The 18,181-nt window shown below is 37.4% G+C and overlaps 2 protein-coding genes across 2 annotated transcripts; both read left to right on the forward strand.

Annotated features, from left to right (window-relative positions):
- The first annotated feature begins 7,070 nt into the window (after window positions 1–7,070).
- Window positions 7,071–9,239, forward strand: LOC137655367 (uncharacterized). The gene has a single exon (XM_068389258.1). The coding sequence runs from the start codon at window positions 7,071–7,073 to the stop codon at window positions 9,237–9,239; it is 2,169 nt and encodes a 722-aa protein (XP_068245359.1).
- A 772-nt stretch (window positions 9,240–10,011) lies between these two features.
- On the forward strand, window positions 10,012–12,258 carry LOC137655368 (uncharacterized). Its single transcript, XM_068389260.1, has one exon. It carries the CDS (start codon window positions 10,012–10,014, stop codon window positions 12,256–12,258), a length of 2,247 nt encoding a protein of 748 aa, XP_068245361.1.
- The last annotated feature ends 5,923 nt before the right edge of the window (window positions 12,259–18,181 follow it).

Here is an 18,181-nt window from a genome sequence, read left to right on the forward strand (position 1 = left end):
TCTGTGGATTTTCACCCAAGTTCTTTTCTCAGTTGTTATTTAAATTATAAAGATTTTCTTTTGCATTATTGTGGTAACATCGAAAGAATAATAAACTATTGCCAAGATCACGGTGTTATTAAAAGTGAAAGTGACTATTTGCCTCAGCCGTGGTTTTAAGTGCCGACTTGATATTATCAGAAAAGCATTTCGGTGTGACGGAAGGCATGGTGTATTGAAAATCAAGAAGAAAGTGAAAAAAATGTAGTTTTTACATATCTATTTTTAAGGAAACTTGGTTTGTAAAGTCTCATTTACATATAGAATCTAATTTCTTACTTGTATATAATCATATTGGTGTTAAATTGGTTGTAAATGAATTAAGAATTTCTCACAAAACTATTAATGATTGGTGCACATTCATTCCTGGGGTTATTGTGCATTGGGTATTGAGTCGAGAAGGTAACATTGGTGGCCCAGGCAAAACTGTTGAAATTGATGAGAGAAAATTTGGAAGGCAAACATATAATGTAGGTAGAGTAGTGACAGGCCAGAGAGTGTTTGGGGTATTTGCAGGAAGAATAGAGATTTCTTTGGTGTTCCTGTAGAAAGTAAGGACAATGTGACACTTTTAACAGGGATGAGCTATTATGTAGAGCCCGGTGTACCGGTTTGAAATTACCCCCTCCAAATCTTACCCCCCCGGTAATTTGAAACCGGATTCAAACTACCGGGGGGTAACTTGATACCGGTTTCAAGCTACCCCCGGGGGTAATTTGAAACCGGTTTTATGCTACCCCCCTGGTTTCAAATTACCCCCCTCGTTTTTGCGCAGGATCTCATCATTTATGAATATTAATAAATTGCTTTTGATCAGGGTCAACACAATCATTAGGTAATATGTATATACATGTACTGTTTCACCTATTGGTATCGTTTATTAATATCCAGCCTTTATCCGTCTTATGTTTATATCTTAGTTAATAAATGTCGGATATTCCATTATCAGTCATGGGTGCATATTTGACCGAGACAGGAAGACGAGGTGAAATTTGATTTTGACGGTTATTTTTTCCATTATTTGAAATATTTCATAATTATATTGCAAGCAAGTATTATATAAGGTATAATCAACATATTGATCATAAGTATATATGTATACATACACATACATTTATGTATATATATATATATATATATATATATATATATATATATATATATATAATATATATATATATATATATATATATATATATATATATATATATATATATATATATATATATATATATATATATATATATATATATATATATATACATGTATATGTATTTGTATGTATGTTGTAAATACTATATCATTCATAATATCTGTAAATAAATGACACTTTTAATAAAGCAAGATTGTAAGCAATTATAACAGTTTTAATAAAACATGGTACAGTACATGCTGTTTGCTTCTACTGTACTTACATTGGTTGTTTGTATACGAAAACACCTGGACTACGGAAAAGTCGTTACACTTTACAGCCCTCTATGGATGACATTGAACACAACTACAACTGTTGTTACTGATTTTAGCCTAAAGGCAGGCAGCTGTGTGTTATCATGGGCTAAATCAAATCCTATTTAAACCATCTTCCAGAATAGTAAGTGATGGATTCGTGTATGGATTTTTTTTCTCTGTTGTTGATCTCGAAATGGAAAATTATTGAAAAACGGTGTCATAAAATGTTTAAGAATTTTACCTGAAAGGTATCATAAAGAAAAAAAGACCTCGCCACATGGTCACCTGTACATTTCCATGCGGTTTATATAACACTTCTGCCCCTTTGTCATAGCTCCATTCTTTCTTATTACTCATTTCATCAAATGACAAAACAGCAATACCTAGTAATCGAGACTTCATACCATCTTTAATGTCCTCTGGTTTAAAATGAATCGAGCTAACAGTAGCTTACACAACGTTAATTCTGTCTGCACGACGACATGCATGTTGGTAATTTATATTTGAGCTTTTATTTTTTACGTGCATAGCATCCAAATACTACGAAGTTACTATGCATTATCAGTGACAGAATAAATGAATAAACTAAGAGATATATGGACACAAGGAGTTCTATTGTTATATTACAACGATGGGTATGGTCAAACCATTTTAAGAGCAAACTCGGAGCCCAATAGCGGCATTGCCAGTTCTCTTGGGTCATTTTCAAAGCACATCTGGCTTAGCCGCTTTAATCTATGGGCGAGCCAAGAATAGGAGAAAAGGGTCAACTAATAAGTCATTCACCCTGATTTGAACGGTCTAAGAATATAATCCTTTAATTTGATACTCTCCCTAAATTGTTTCCTTCGTTCTTTTTGTTTGCAACCACGTGGTGACAAGTTGAAACTCTTAAATATAACAAATAGCAAAATTGTTATAAAACGATTATCATACTAACAGAAATAATCTTAATTTTGATATCAAATGAATTCATTTCTCAATTCTGATTGATTATTAAAAGACAGGATTCTTTACAAAGGATTTAATTAACTATGTTTAATATGGTATATTTACGTAGGTGATTGTATTGTTTTAGAAATTATTTAATTAATCGACAAAATTAATTTCTTTGCAACAAAGGTTATATTAGCAAACGTGGTTATGGTGACTTCGTCATATGAAGTTAGTGCTATCACAAAAGATTCAATAAATTAGTTCATTCAGACCATTTTCATGTCTTCCTTTATAATGTTATCAGTATGCTTAATACCCTTGACCCAATTTACCTTGCAAATCTGAAACAAAGTCGTTTTTTATAAGTTGGCTGCATCTGTGACACGTTTGATTGTTTGGTCAATTCCAAATTTAACAATTTCATTACCATTTTCCCATTTTTTTTCTTAATATTTAATTTAGTTAATATTTTTTTCCATGTAATGCTAAAACAGGGTTCATTATGATGGTTTTGATTTCAAATATTTTTACGGGTGATATCTATTTTTTTTACTTAATAAGTGTTTTGTATAAAGTTAGATGCGTCATAGTTTGTGTTTGATTGAAAGAAGGCCAGTTAATTAAAAATTAAAAAATAATAAAATCTCGACAATCACGCGCACACTGAAATAAAATAAAGTTTTACCTCGCCGTGATCACTAAACCTTAAATGAAAGTCTGTAACTTCAAATATTGTGAATTAGGGAATTATATGACACTTTAGGTCTTAAATAAGAAAATATCAACAATCACACGAACAGAAACAAAATAAAATTTTACCTCGCCTTTATCACAGAACCTTGAATTACAGTCTGTGACTTTTAACGTGTCATATAATTCACTAATACACAATTTTTGGTCTTAAATACCAGATTAAACTACTTTTCCTACTGCTGCGAAGCCAACAATAAATACATGATACATATTTGCGATGTCACATGAATTATTTATCATTCTGATGAGGGGGTAACTTGAAAACAGAGGGGGTAACTTGAAACCGGTTTCAAACTACCCCCCCCCCCGGTAATCTGAAACCAGTTTCAAGTTACCGGGGGGTAATTTGAAACGGGGGGTAACTTGAATCCTTTACACCGGGACTGCCATCATTTCCGACTGTTGGAAGGGGTATGATTGCCTAAATGAGGAGGGATTTCTTCATTTAAGAGTCAACCACTCCTTGAACTTTGTGGATTCGTACACTGGAGCTCATACTAATGTTATTGAGCGGCGGTGGCGGGTTTTGAAGAATTGTTGCCTAAATACGGTCGTCGCTAGGATCAGTTTATTGGATACTTGCTCTTGCCCATTTGATATTGCCTTTTAAGGTATTTGATCTTAGGCCCATGCATTCATGAAGATGGCAGCTCACCTTTACATTCCAACCTAAGTAAGTACACAATGGGTTTTAGGCTGTCTTATATTTAATATGACTGTGTATGGGGGGTCGCAGGAGGGCTTCCCCCCACCCGCTAGCTAAGGATACGACTACTAGGTAAAGGTTAGATTATAAAGTTTGTTTAGGTTACCTGGTGGCCTTGCTTAATGCTAATTTTACATGTGACATTATTGGTATGTTAAAACGGATTCTCTAATTCATTCCCCACCCAAAAACCCTGGTTTCCCACTTTGGGTTCCCCAAGATTAGAAAGGTTAACAAGTAACGTAAAAATACTGTTTCTCCTAAAAATAAAGTCAGCTTTATATAAAGCACGTAATTCACCAAAAAAAAGAAATAAAAAAAATAAAATAAAAGTTACTAGTGGTGGAGCTATTGTATAGAATTACTAAATAAACACCTTCAAGGTGGGCGAAATAATTATGAATAAATGCAGCATTCATAAACACAATACCTCTGGCTGTGGTCAAATAAGAAAAAAAAAAAAAAACATTTGCTCAAGACATTCACATTTATTGTAAGGTAGCTAGAAAATAATAAACAACCTCCATTATACCTACAGTCTTTCTCATTACAAAAAATCCTTACACTACCTCTCTCTCTCTCTCTCTCTCTCTCTCTCTCTCTCTCTCTCTCTCTCTCTCTCTCTCTCTCTCTCTCTCTCTCTCTCTCTCTCTAAGGATTTGGTAAAACAAAAAGCAAAATTAAAAAAACGAAAAATAGATCCTCCACAAAATGTGGAAATATCCACACCACTTAGATTACAATAAATAAATAAATACATTAGCAAATAAATGAACAAAAAAAAGTAAATAAATAAATGAACACATAGAATGGAAAATATCATATATATGCATATATATACATCCATATATAACGGATTTTGAGCAATGGAAGTTCCTTAAAGTAGCTTCCTAAGGGATATATGTACTACAGTGATATTCCCAGAGAATTTTACCTTTAGGTATCCAGAATTCAAACTCCTGGCGCAAATATCCTTAAATTTTCTCTCAAGGATATCACATAATATCAGAGGACGTATTCTTGACACGCCATATAGCAATCTGCACCCCTAATACCGTTTACGCTTCGAGGAAGTGTGGCAGAATAGAAGGGGAGCCGTATCAAGGTTACCCCCTGTTCTCGTACTACTATTGAGTGTGACAACAGCGCCATCTCTATGATGCCGGACATTCCTTGTAGCATTGAGCACAGCGTTACAGATACAGTACAATGGGAGGGATACTGTAAAGATATTTTCTTTTTAGAAGAGATGGGTGGGTCCATCAGGACGACATGGCCATCGACATGGCCATCTCACCCAAGAATAGGTTTTTCGCTTCGCTCAAAATCCGTTTTTTGGGCTCAAGCTATGTCGTCCTGATGGAAGCATACCAGAGTATTAGTGTATCTGTGGATTTTCATCAATGCCTTAACCTTGGAACAACATTTCTATGGTCATGGGGACCAATTGAGACAAATGACGTCATCGTTATCCGTCATCATCACCAATCATAAACAATGTTAGTGCTTCCTGCCTCCAACAGGGAAGAGTCATTCTAGACAGTAGAAAAGGGGTCTCAGGGTTAACATATATTATATGAACAAACATAAGTATACAGTGAATATACAAACAGTCTCATAGTTTGTATATATTGATGAATCAATATCAGTGTCTCTTATATCTATTATTTGTGAGCATACAACTATATGAAGAATACTTACTTTATTAAGTTAAAGAACTTTGGCATTTATAAATGCAATTGTCGGGCGAATTTGGACGCACGACATCCTAATAGACATTTATTCCTAATAAATGACCAAATGAGTTAACCAGTAAAACGAATGTAGAATGACAATGGAATAATACACGTAACGAGTACAGAAACTATATTTCTTTCTTGAAAGGAAAGAAATGATGAGTGTCACTCTCAGATTGAAGAAAAAATCTTTATATGATAAAATTTCTTTTCATGATCTCTCTACCAGTTACATCCTATCAACAATGTGTACTACATACACACGGCACTAGTGCTATATGTATAATTCCACACCTGGGATTATGAACAGAATTAGTGTCACCATGGCAACACTTATATAAAGGAGGTCACCCTAAAAGTGGTGACCCCTTCTCCCTTTAATTGACAGTCCCAGTCAATTAGCAGTTCATCGCAGAATTAGACGGCAGGTTTTAAAATACTACCTGCCGCCACCGCATAATGCTTCAGTTCATTGACCTGCTTAGCATGGTGTTTGTAGAACACTCTGGATGATTGTATTATTAGTTAAACACTAATAATTATCTTTAAGTATTTTAGTAATGTTCAAGTTTTGTGAAGTTTGCGCATGCTCACTGACGACAGTGTAAAATTGTGACGGTGGGCAGTGGTACTGTCGACTGTCGACGTGGCCAGTGACTGGCAGGTGGAGGTTGTGCACGTAACCAACTGTTCGTGCGTAGTTGCTGAGGAGTGCAGCTGTGCACTCATGCAAGCAAATGGTGTTGATATGTAGCTTGTGTTCTTTAAGGTATGCTATTGTTTGTGTAATGAGATTTGTAAATTATGGATATGTTTCGGTTGAATAGTCTTATCGGCATTTTGACATTGTTCCTCTACTATATTGTAGTAATGTTGTATTTTAGGATGTGTTAACGTAAGAGCTGATAGAAGAAATTAGCCGATATTTAATGCACGAGAAATCTGCTGGGTATCAGAGAGGAGGCATTGTTGTAAGTGACTTTTTGCAGTTAATTGTTACTTATCTTTTAACTTGTTGGTAACGGTGATTGTGTGATGACATTGTTATGATAATTATTAGTGAGAAATTATATATGTTTGTTCATATGGTGATAAGGATTAATGTTTCTGCTAAGGTGATAGGTAAAAAAAAAAAAAAAAAAAAAAAAAAAAAAAAAAAAAAAAAAAAAAAAAAAAAAAAAAAAAAAAGGGGAATGTTATTCTGACTTTTATAATGTTACAGGTCGAAATTAAACGTTTTACGACAAGCTGAGTTTTTATCTGGTACCTGAGCATACATTTCGACAACACTCATCATGACAGGTAAAGGGAAAAACGGCAGCTCCACGGGGGAAAATGATAGTGCTAGGATGTCACTGGAAGCACAGAAGAAGGCCAAACAGCGGAGGGGAACCGCAAATGCAAAACTAACACGTAAGCTTGATAAGTTTCATAAGTATATGTTAGATCAAATGGCATTAGAAATTTTAGAAGAAAGATACGAGAGTGTTGTTAAGGCTTATGATGAAGTTGAACTAGCTAATGAACTGTATTGCAATTTATTAGATGAGAACTGTGATGCTCAATTGATAGAGGAGGCTAACGTTTATATCAAAGCATTAGAAGATAGAAAGTGTGCAGCTCATGTGATATTTGTGAAAGTTAAAGACGAAATGCAGGTGAAAAAAGTTTTAAAAGTAAAACCGATTGATGTGCCCAGGTTTCACGGAGATGTGAGAGATTATAGCAATTTCAAGAGAGATTTTTTTAGACTAATGCAATCAAATTATGGGAAAGATCCCTTTGTGCTAAGACAGTGTCTCTCAGGAGAGGCCTTGGATACAGTTCGTGGTGCAGATCATGACTTCGATAAAATGTTTGAGCGATTAGATGAAACTTTTGGGAACAGCAGAACCATTATTGATGTAGTAGTAGAGGACATAAGGTCAATTAAACCTATTTCCGAAGGGGATAGTGAGAGTTTCATTAGGATGGTTGATAAGATTGAGCAATGCTATCTTTACTTAGACCAAATGAGTTTGGCTTCAGAATTAAATACTGCTAACATGACTAGCCAGATAGAAAAACTATTACCACCTACTCAGAAGCGTGAATGGGTTAAGTTAGCAGAGTGTGTAGGTAATCGTGACCTATTCGGAAAGTTGTTGGAATACCTTTTGAGTGAAAAGAAATCAATGAAATATCTTAATGCTAATATCAGAAGCAATAATAATATTAAGGCTAAAGTGAATTATACCTGCACTTATGAAGATCAGCGTAGTACAAAGCAAGGAAGAGAGTCAGATGTAATGGAAAGGATAGCAGGACTTGAAAATGCTATTACAAATATCACTGACCTTTTCACTAAAATTACAGAAGAAAATGCTGAACGGAACAGGAATAAGATCAGTGACAACACAAGGCTGCATAGGTGCTGGTATCATGGCTCAGATGGACATGATATCTTAGACTGTACAACTTTCCAGAACTTGAGTATCAATGACAGAATGGAGAGTGTAAAGAAGAAAGGTATTTGCTTTAATTGCCTTAAAGGTGTTCACATAGCAAGAAAATGTCTAAAGAAGTCCAGATGTAATACTGTAGATGTTAACTATGAATCTTGTGGGAAACTTCATCATACTATTATACATGAGGGATTCATAACAGGAAATTCCTTTGTAAGTCTGAAAAGAAACGGTGTTTTATTTATGGTTAACAAGATCAAGTGTGGTAATCAGGAGTTACAAACTTTATTTGACTCGGGAGCTGATATAACAATGATCAGAAATGATGTGGCTAAGGCATTGGGACTGAAAGGAAAATGTGTCAGATTAGCTGTGACTAAATTGGGCGACAAAACTGTGACATACAGTAGTAAAGAGTATGATCTGGTTTTAACCGACAAGGATGGGAATGATGTCAATGTTACTGCTTATGGAATCGATGACATTACATCTCAAGTCGGTAAGGTAGATTTATCAAAAGTGAAACATTTATTCAAGGGTGTTAATGTATGTGCATTAGATAGACCTTATGGGAAAATAGATCTCCTAATTGGTTCTGATTATTGCTCTTTAATTCCAACAGTTAAGGAAACTGTGGCTGAAAATTTACAGCTCAGGGAATCACAGTTTGGAATGTGTGTGTATGGCAGTCATCCCGACATTGTTACCTTATCAGTGTTTAGGAGTAATCCAGGCATTAGCATTAATCATGTTTCCAGTACAATATCCGACTATGATATATCTGTAGAACCCGTAATTGATATTACAGCACAGATAAATGATTTCTTCACCATTGAACACTTAGGAACTGATTGTAATCCCAGATGTGGTAGTTGTCGTTGTGGGAAATGTGCAACAGGCAATGGCAATTATAGTATAAAAGAGGAAAAGGAGCTGGCTCTTATTGAAAGTGGGTTGATGTATTACCCGGACAGAAAAGAATGGTCTGCTAAATTTCCATGGACTAAGGATCCCAAACTGTTGCAAAATAATGTATCTGTAGCTGTTGCTAGACTGAAAGGCACAGAGAAAAGATTGATGAAACTGGGTTCAGACTATGCTCAAGCTTATAATGACCAGATACTTGACATGACAAAGCGCAATGTAATTCGGAAGTTATCCGATGAAGAGGTTTAAAAACTATGTTGGTCCTGTCACATACATTCAACATCATGAAGTGTTAAAACCAGGATCTATATCAACCCCATTGAGAATTGTTTTTGATTCATCGGCAAAGTATATGGGCCAGTCTCTAAATAGTTTTTGGGCAAAGGGCCCTAATATTTTGAACTCAATGTTTGGTATATTACTAAGATTTCGTGAAAAGGCTATAGGCATAGCCGGTGACATAAGCAAAATGTATAATTGCATTAAGCTTCCAGAATTAGAACAACATGTACATAGATTTGTTTGGAGAAATTTGCAAAGTAATCGCAAACCTGATCACTATGTAATGACATGCATGGGTTTCGGGGATAGGCCCTCAGGAATTATTGCAATGTTAGCTCTCAGACATACTGCAGAATTGTCGGTAAAAGACTTCCCAGAAGCATCACGTGTGATAATGACTAATTCCTATGTAGATGACATAATCCATTCTGTTGAGAGTAAAGCTGAGGCATTTAGCCTAATTAGAGATATTGAAAATGTACTCTCTAAAGGCAGTTTTAAAATTAAACGATGGACCATTACTGGAGATAATGAGCGTTCTGACTTTGAAGTGTCCCAGAATAGTAATGAAAGAATACTTGGCCTTAACTGGCAATGCAATAAGGATGTGTTTTATTTTAAAACTAAGTTAAATTTCTCTCCAAAATATAAGGGTGTAAGAACAGAACCAGACTTAAACAAGTTGAATTTCGTTGAAAATATACCTTCAGTTTTAACAAAAAGGGTTGTCGTCAGTCAGATGTGTTCTGTTTACGACCCACTGGGGTTTTTGCTTCCATTCACACTAAAAGCAAAGATTTTGCTACGAGACACTGTGAAATGTGACTTTAAATTAGGATGGGACGATCCCTTGCCTTCCTATTTAAAAGAACAATGGGTGTCATATTTTTGTGAGTTATTTGGCACTGAAACTCTGTATTTTGAAAGGAATGTTAAGCCAACCTCAGCCAAAGGATTGCCTTTACTTGTTATTTTCAGTGATAGTTCAACAAATGCTTATGGTGCTGTTGCATATGCTAGGTGGGAGTTAGAGTCTGGTGCATTTGAGAGCAGGCTCATTGTGGCAAAGAGTAGGATAGCCCCTAGTAGACAGTTATCTATTCCAAGGCTTGAATTGTGTGGAGCTGTTATAGCGTGCAGGATGCGTAAAGCCATTGAAGATGAAATGACATATAAATTTAGTTCGGTAATGCACATAACAGATTCCTCCATTGTTAGAGCACAAATCCAAAAGGAATCTTATGGCTTTGGAACTTTCGTAGCCACTAGAATAGCAGAAGTTCAATCAAAAAGTGACCCAAATGAATGGTGGTGGATTGCTTCTGGATTAAATCCTGCTGATCTATTGACCAGACCACAGGACCCTTTAAATGTTGCAGTTGTCTATTCATGGAAATATGGTCCAGAGTTCATGGCCCTTCCTTTAGAAGTGTGGCCTATCAGTCAATCGGTGAATTGTGAGTTACCTGATAGAATTCATGTTAATCTTGCACAATACTCTGTTCATGAAGAAACCATAATTGATGCGTCGAAATTCAACAACTATAATATGTTAATTGCAATCACTGCTAGGATATTTAACATTGTTAAGGAGAAATCTTTTAAGGGTGTTCTAAAGAAACTTGAACCTAGATCACTTAAGGAAGCTGAGAGGTTTTGGATTATGCAAGCACAAAAATGTCTTCCTGAGAACTGGAAAAAATGTATTCAAAGATTAGGACCATTTCAAGCTGAAGATGGTACAATTATGGTAGGAGAAAGAATGGAAAGATGGTTGAAACATAATTGGAACCAAGATAGCTTCATTCTATTACCTGGTAAGCATCCATTTACAGTCTTGTACATTAGTTATTTACACAGGTTGGATCATGCTGGAGTTGATGTTACACTATGTAAGCTTCAGTCTAAATTTTGGGTTCCTTCAGCACGTAAAATCATAAGATCGATAAAGAGAGGTTGTATTCTTTGCAGGAAACTGGATGCCAAAGTTGAAGGTCAAAAAATGGGTCAGATTTCTGATGAAAGAATGAGTCCTTGTCCAGCATTCTATCACACTGCTGTGGATATTTTTGGACATTTTCAAATCAAAGATAATGTAAAGAAAAGGACAACTGGTAAAGCTTATGGTGTTATATTCAATTGTATTGTTACACGTGCCGTGTATATTGATGTTGTAGATGGATATGATACTTATAGTTTTTTAAAGTGTTTCAGAAGATTTACAGCGGTTCATGGCTATCCTGATACTGTACACTCTGACTTAGGCTCACAATTGGTATCAGCAAGTAAAGAACTAAAGAGTGATAACAACTGGAACATAAACGAGATCACTGAATTTGGAGCAAAGGAAGGCTTGAAATGGAAATTTAATCGGTCTGCAGATGCTGCATGGCAGAATGGGGTAAGTGAGGCCTTAATTAAGTCTGTAAAAAGGTCTCTGTCAATGCTCATAGGAACTACCATCTTGACATTTAGTGATTTGCAGACAATATTTTTTGAAATAGCAAACTTAATGAATGAAAGGCCTATTGGAATAAAACCTGGTATGGATGTAGAATTAGGAACATATTTGTGTCCGAACGATTTACTTTTGGGTAGAGCAAGTAATAAAGTACCATCTGGTTCATGGTCTACATCAGGTGACACCAAGAAAAGGTTGAACTTTATACAAAATGTTGTCGACACCTTTTGGCGTAAGTGGCAGAGAGATTATTTCCCTACACTCATTGTAAGGCAAAAATGGCACACAGATAAAAGAAATGTACAACCTGGTGATATTGTTCTGATTAAAGACACAAATGTTGTGCGAGGAAAATGGAAAATGGGGCAGGTTGTAGATACAGAAACAGGCAGAGACAATAAGGTGAGAGATGTAAGCATTAGATACAAAATACAAAGACCAGGAAAATATAAGGGACAAAGTGACACAGTTATCAAGAGATCGGTTCACAAGTTGGTGGTATTGCTACCCGTTGAAGAACAATAAAGGAGGCGGGAGTGTATTATTAGTTAAACACTAATAATTATTTTTAAGTATTTTAGTAATGTTCAAGTTTTGTGAAGTTTGCGCATGCTCACTGACGACAGTGTAAAATTGTGATGGTGGGCAGTGGTACTGTCGACTGTCGACGTGGCCAGTGACTGGCAGGTGGAGGTTGTGCACGTAACCAACTGTTCGTGCGTAGTTGCTGAGGAGTGCAGCTGTGCACTCATGCAAGCAAATGGTGTTGATATGTAGCTTGTGTTCTTTAAGGTATGCTATTGTTTGTGTAATGAGATTTGTAAATTATGGATATGTTTCGGTTGAATAGTCTTATCGGCATTTTGACATTGTTCCTCTACTATATTGTAGTAATGTTGTATTTTAGGATGTGTTAACGTAAGAGCTGATAGAAGAAATTAGCCGATATTTAATGCACGAGAAATCTGCTGGGTATCAGAGAGGAGGCATTGTTGTAAGTGACTTTTTGCAGTTAATTGTTACTTATCTTTTAACTTGTTGGTAACGGTGATTGTGTGATGACATTGTTATGATAATTATTAGTGAGAAATTATATATGTTTGTTCATATGGTGATAAGGATTAATGTTTCTGCTAAGGTGATAGGTAAAAAAAAAAAAAAAAAAAAAAAAAAAAATGGGTATGTTATTCTGACTTTTATAATGTTACAGGTCGAAATTAAACGTTTTACGACAAGCTGAGTTTTTATCTGGTACCTGAGCATACAATGATTTCCCTCCAGTATATGAGCGAAGTCGCTCGAAGTCCATATACTGAAAAAAGTTAAGTGATGAAGCAATTTTTCTCGGATCATGACCTGCGGGAGTACTATCAGGATCCGCTCTACGCATAAAGTAGGTGAGCTTCGCCCTTAGTTGTTTCATGGATAAATTTGATCCAGAGGTTTCTCCTTTAAAGAGCTGTCCTACCCTGAAGTCTAAAGTTCTATGAAGATAGACCTTTAGACACTCTACAGGACATAGAGAAACATCTTCCTTCAGAGGGCAGATTCTCCAGGGACCCCACCTCTTAGTGGGCAGCTCATTCTTAGCAAGAAAGGTTGGATGAGGGAAAAGATTCCGTTCTCCCGCTTCTGTGAACTGAATGTGGCCCTCGTCCCTAGATAGGGCCACTATTTCACTAACTCTAGCCCCGGAGGCTATAGCGAATAGAAAAATAACCTTTTGGGTTATATCCTTAAGGGAACAATCATCATTGTTCACCGATGAGTCTTAATGTAGGACCTTGTCCAAAGACCAAGAGATGGGCTTTGGTGGTGCTGCAGGCCTAAGCCTTGCACATGCCTACGGAATCTTATTAAGGATTTCATTCGCCAGATCCACTTTAAAGGCATATAGAAGAGGTCTAGTCAAGCCTTGCTTGCACGTATTTATCTGTTGGCCGCCAGACCTTGATTATGAAGGTGGTCAAAGAAGGACAGACAGAAGTTCATTGAAATTTGTTTCAGTCCTTTTGCTTTCAGAAATGCAACCCACTTTTTCCAGGAAGACTCATGTTGTCTTCTAGTTGACTTAGACTTGTATTCTAAGAATTCTCTATTGCCTTCTGAGATCCCAAATCTTTTTCTAACCGCTAGGGTAAGAAAATCATGAAATGAAGGGCTCGTGCTCTCTGAGATAAAACGAAGGGAATTAATTTCTGAACCTTCTGAAATAGATCTAGGTTCATAACCAGGGCCAGCTTCAGCTTCAGTTCCTTCATTAAGGAGGACAGATTGCGCTTGGGCTATTTGGGAGCCAAAAGAGCTACTCCCCCTTACAAATATCTGAGCCTGTTGAGGACCTTCAGCAGGTAATTGGATGGGATGAACAGGTACACCTGAGTCCATCCCTTCCATACTAGAGACATGCTGTCTATCAACCCCACTAGAGGATCCTCGTATGGGGCTGCATATCGAGGTAATTTCTTGAAGACGCTCGTGATGAAGAGGTCGATCTGCAATTCCGGGACTTGTTCCCATCTAGGAGGGAATAGGTCTGCGTCCATGGACCATTCCAACTCTATCGGCTTGAATCGAAATAGAGCATCCACTGTCACATTGTGGATCAATTGTATATGAACTGCTGACACGTGCCATTCCTTTGAGAAAGGGATAGTTAACTTCACCTGGATTGTATGAGACGTTCTTTAGCATTATCGATTGTGACATCTCATTATTGCTTCGGTGTCCCAGATCAGTCGTAGGAAGTCTGATCTGTGTGGAGGGAGCTTCCCCACTCATGATAGGACCAGCATAGTCTTGGAACTTTCATGCTTTAACTTTTGTTAGAGAAGCGATTAAAGAGGGACTGATATAGGTCTTTTATGATCTCTTCAAGCGTTTGATGTCTATTTTGTCCAGGCTCCTAACCCATCTCTCCGCTGTGCTCTTAGCACTAGGTCTGTCACTATTGCAAACTGGGGAGAGTTCAGCGATTCTCCCTGTTAGCGTCTTGGAAATCTGACTGATTACCTGAGTCTCTTGACAGACCTCGCGATCTCCTTTTATATTCCCAAGGGAAAGGAGAGTTGATGTGACCACAGGCTTATTTTGCATCCGTGATGTCCCGGGAACCGGGTCATTTCCTTGGAATCACATAGACCAGCCACTTCGGGTGCTGCCCACCCCAGCCTCTCGTCCTGGTACATTGTTGCCTGAACCATTTCTAGGCTTGGTTTTTACATGACTAAGTCTTCCAGTCCTATGAAGATATTTAGGACTGTGTCTAGTCCGACACATGTCTTTCCTAGGATGAATGTTACTAACTGTAACTTGAATTCTAGATAGGAGGAAAGGGGGTTGTGGCGGGATGTTGCAAAACAACCCCCACACCCTTGAATCTTACTTACAGACAATGGTCTCCACAAAACAAACTTTCCCCTTACGTAATCTACAACCAGACTCTTGGACAAAAGGACAAAACAAAACAAAACATAACCTTAAAACTATAATTCTTAAAACTTAAAATAAATCATAAACCATCCACATTCAAAATAAATACTTTAAACCAATCAAAACTTAACACTTTAAACTAATCAAAACTTAACACTTTAAACTAATCAAAACTTAACACTAACGATAAATAAAACGTAATACCATCCAAATAAACACAAAAAAAACCCTAACAAACTTAAATTACACCGCAAACCAACACCAAAAAATAAATATATATATATGAACAACACAAAGCCAACAGTCTTTTACGGCAACTATCACAATCACAGCTTTTAAAATAACATTAAACTGTGTGGCAATTTGCCACAACTGTCTCGGTGATTAGGATGGTACTTATAATCATCATCATCATTATCATCATCATCCTCATCATCATCATCAATCGGAAGTAAACGGGCCGGTCATCAACAATCGTCAATCCAAAGAGCAGTCTTAATACAAAATCAATCACAGGCCAGGTCATCAACTATATATCAGCATTCGGAAAATAACTCTCCAAAGGAGTTAGCCTCACCAAAGGAGGAATTACGGCTTTTGAAATATATAAACACTTTCTCGCTGGTCGAAAAATGATATAAAATATCATCCAGCATTCACAAACGAACTGTCTCAAGCTGCAGTCAAATAAAAATAAGCATTCGCTCCGAAACATTCACCACTGTCGTAACCTAACTAAAAAATGTAAACAAACAATCTCATTTAAACCAACAGTCTTTCTCACCACAAACGATCGTTAACCTAACTACTTTCGCTCGCTAACACAATATCTCTCTCTCTCTCTCTCTCTCTCTCTCTCTCTCTCTCTCTCTCTCTCTCTCTCTCTCTCTCTCTCTCTCACAGGATTTGGCAAAAACAAAAAATAAAAATAAAGCAAAAATAAATCCTCCACAGGGTGATTGACTGGAAGTTGCCACAGGACACCTTTCAGGTCTGACAAGACTACGAACACCCCTTTTTAGAACAAGGTTCATATGTTCAGAGGGATTAATATTCTGAACTTGCTGTTATCTATGAACTTGTTGAGTGGCGACAAGTTCAGAATGACTCGGAGATTTCTTGAGTCCTTCTTGTGAACACAAAACAGTCTTCCCTGGAACTCGATGGACTAAAGTTTTCTTACCCCCTAGAGCTCTCAGGTAAACTCCTCCAGGAGGATTTTGGATTGTAGGAGAAGGTAAGGGAATGATGGTAGAGACATTTCTGTTTTCGTTCATAGACCCATCTTGAATAGGCCTTGGACCCAAGGATCGAAGGTCCGACGATCCTGAAGGAATGTCCCTCCTAGCAGAAGCATCTTCTTGCTTTGAATAGTCAGTAGGTTTAAACTTTTGACCACCTGCCTGTGGCACCGTGGTCACTGGAATTGTGAGATGTTATTGAACAGCCCGAATATTTCCATCATTTCCCGTCTTCTTTTTAGGTTGGGGACCCACAACCATGGAAGATTTTCTCTTTGAAAGGATGCCCCACTTTTGGAGAAGACTTAAGTTCTCCATGGTAGCGCTCTTCATCACTTTTCTAACTACCTCGAGTGGGAAGAGGTCTTTACCCCAGATGTTGGAAGATATTAGCTTCCTTGTTTCGTGTTAGTAAACACTAACTCTCTACATGCTCTCCTAGCCTTCATAAAGGCGTAAAGGTCCTTTACTAAGGTAGCCATATGTATTTTGGCTAGGACCATGAGCATGTCTGGGGTATTTTGGTAGGTTGAACACAACTCTATGTAGTTTTGTAGAGAAAGGGCGGCTGAAAGTCTCCCCTTTGTCTCTTGTTCATTACACAAGAGGAACTCAGATAGTTTAGGGAGACGTTCATTATATAGTTGACTGGTGACATCCGCATCTAATCTTCCTACGAAGTTAAATGGACTTCCTTCCAGTCCTTTTCCTGTCTGGGAAAGGCTGGTGACAGAGGCTTGCACTCCTCGAGTGCAGGACATGGCTTACCTGCTTCCACTGCTTTGGCAACAGATGTAAATGCCTTCTCCATAAAGGGGAATGAGATTGAAGCAGGAGCAAGAAAGGAAGGGTGTCTGTTATCCAGTGAGAATACCTTTGACTCTGAATAACCCGCCTTTTTCAGGCTACTTGATAGGATAGCCTGTGGCTTATCATGGTCGAGAATCATGACCTCCTTGATTCCGTTCTTTTTCATGACTTTGATTCATACCTCAGTCGAACAAAACAATTAGGGAAAGTATCAAAGCTTGGCCAAAATTGAATTTTGGCCAAAGGAACAGCACCTATTTTCTCTGAGATGTAGAGTTTGCCATTTAAAATCGGCATCAACTCTGCAAACCTCCAGGGATTGGTTTTGGAGCATGCTGGTAGGTCTTGATCAATGGGTCATTTGAATGACCCTTGGGAAGCAACAAGAGAAGCTTTGCGAGGCTCTATCTTGCGTTTTACTTCCTGCTTTTCGTTTTGTTTACGAAAGCTCTCTATTTGATTATTCACTTGGATACATAATTGTTCCATTCTCTCTAATATAGGGGTAGAAGACGAAGATGTCAACGTCGATGGTTCTAGAGCTGGCATAGGCGGAGGAAATTCCGACACAACATTTTCCTCTCCTACCCTGGAGCACTTTTTGCCCTCCTTCCCAAAGGCTATCTGGCCATCAGGGGATATAGTTGGTGCCTGAGGCACCACTATTTCCTTACTTGCTTTCGGAAATAGTAGCTTACGCATCCTATCATTAGGTAGGTAAGGTCCCGGAGAGATTTTCTGGAAGCCTCTCAGCCAGTTGCGTAATTTGTATTGAGCTGTATCCCTAGTCTCTGTAGACTTGGGATTCTCGAAACTTTCGGACATTAATGTCCGACATATATTGCAAACCTACGGGTTCCAAAAATGTAGGGATCCAGAAATAATATTGCAGGGGGCATAAAACCTGCAATTATTATGACCGTAAGAATACTTACTCTTGGCCTCCTGTAAAGAAAGGAAAACAG

The sequence above is a fragment of the Palaemon carinicauda genome, chromosome 16 (assembly GCF_036898095.1).
Source record: "Palaemon carinicauda isolate YSFRI2023 chromosome 16, ASM3689809v2, whole genome shotgun sequence".
Classification (NCBI taxonomy): domain Eukaryota; kingdom Metazoa; phylum Arthropoda; class Malacostraca; order Decapoda; family Palaemonidae; genus Palaemon; species Palaemon carinicauda.